This window comes from Marmota flaviventris, chromosome 6 (genome assembly GCF_047511675.1).
Source record: "Marmota flaviventris isolate mMarFla1 chromosome 6, mMarFla1.hap1, whole genome shotgun sequence".
In the NCBI taxonomy this organism is placed as follows: domain Eukaryota; kingdom Metazoa; phylum Chordata; class Mammalia; order Rodentia; family Sciuridae; genus Marmota; species Marmota flaviventris.
The window spans coordinates 126,307,372-126,309,126 of NC_092503.1; the positions used below are offsets into that span (position 1 = coordinate 126,307,372).

At 37.4% G+C, this 1,755-nt stretch overlaps 1 protein-coding gene across 1 annotated transcript; it reads left to right on the forward strand.

The window, feature by feature from the left end:
* The first annotated feature begins 479 nt into the window (after window positions 1–479).
* On the forward strand, window positions 480–1,409 carry LOC139706261 (olfactory receptor 2J3). Its single transcript, XM_071613966.1, has one exon. It carries the CDS (start codon window positions 480–482, stop codon window positions 1,407–1,409), a length of 930 nt encoding a protein of 309 aa, XP_071470067.1.
* Window positions 1,410–1,755: the final 346 nt, after the last annotated feature.

Genomic DNA, 1,755 nt, shown 5'->3' on the forward strand with positions numbered 1-1,755 from the left:
TCCATTTGAGAGTATCACATCAGCAGCCACATAATGTTGATTTGTGTCAACAATGTTGATGTTGACTTTTATCACATGGTTATGGAGGTGTCCATTATGTTCTGCAATGGCAAAATTCATTGTCTTTCACTTTGTAATTATCAAGTAATTGGTAGAGAGATGTTTCAGGTTATGTAAATAACATGCTTCTCATCAAATTATTATTTACCAATTTTGTATCCACTTATGTATTCCTAAAAGGATCACACTTTTGTATTTATTAATTTAGATTCTAGCTCAGTGTACATCATTGATGTATTTTGCTATATTTATATCAGTATGAACTTGAGAATTTTTATGTTGTTAATTTTAATACTCTCTTAATATTCTAGTTGTCCTAGAATCTCACAGTGGCAGGCTTTTAAAAATTTATCACATTTCCATATTGTTTTTTGAGCTTATGTAATTCTTTTTCCCCTTTCAGGTAACAGAAAGCAAAAATGATGGAAAAACTCAATGCTAGTTCTGAAGGTTACTTCATTCTACTGGGGTTTTCTAAATGGCCTCAGCTGGAAGTAATTCTCTTTGTGGTTATCTTGATATTCTACTTGATGACACTGATAGGTAATTTGTTTATCATCATGCTATCATACCTGGATTCCTGTCTCCACACTCCCATGTACTTCTTCCTCTCAAACCTCTCTTTTTTGGATCTCTGCTACACCACCAGCTCCATTCCCCAATTGCTGGTAAACCTCTGGGGCCCAGAGAAGACCATTTCTTATGCTGGTTGCATTGTTCAACTCTACTTTGTTCTTGCACTGGGAACTACAGAGTGTGTCCTATTGATGGTGATGTCCTATGACCGTTATGCAGCTGTGTGTAAACCCTTGCATTACACTGTCCTCATGCACCCTCAACTCTGCCAATCCTTAGCTTTGGCTTCTTGGGTAAGTGGTTTTACCAACTCAGCACTCCATTCCCTCTTTATCTTATGGGTGCCCCTGTGTGGACATTACCAAGTTGATCACTTTTTCTGTGAAGTTCCAGCACTCCTGAAATTGTCTTGTGTTGATACTCATATTAATGAGCTGACTCTCATGTTCACAAGCTCTATTTTTGCTCTCATACCTCTCTTCCTCATTCTAACATCTTATGGTGCCATTGCTCGGGCTGCACTGAAGATGCAGTCAATTACCAGGCTTCAGAAAGTCTTTGGTACATGTGGATCCCATCTTATGGTAGTTTCTCTGTTTTTTATTCCAGCCCTTTTCATATATCTCCAACCATCAACAGAAAATTCTCAAGAGCAAGGGAAGTTCATTGCCCTGTTTTATACTGTTGTCACTCCTAGCCTCAACCCTCTCATCTACACCCTCAGAAACAAAGATGTGAGAGGGGCAGTTAGGAGACTAATGGAGAGAGAATAAAACGTGTGTGCGGCATTAACAGTGTAGTGGTGCATACAACTTTTTATCAGTGGTTCATAGGTCCATCCATCCATCCATGCATTACCTTTGTACTCACTATACCTGAAATAATGACCAAATAATCTTACAAGTTCACAGAATTCTTACTAACAGGTATAAGTAAAATGAAGCCTACCTAAATAACATTCTCTTGTAGAGAACACAGCCATGTAAATTAAGACCAAAGCAGTGATAATTTCCTGCATCACAATTCTAATAAATCCAAAGTCTTTCCTTATCTGAGAATGAGGTGTGAGATTTGTCATAAATATTAATAAAATAGTAGTTTTTAATTCCTGTGGAAAGA

Bases quoted from the DNA above. Each gene is read 5' to 3' on its own strand.
- LOC139706261 (XM_071613966.1), top strand. From the start codon at position 480: ATGATGGAAAAACTCAATGCTAGTTCTGAAGGTTACTTCATTCTACTG.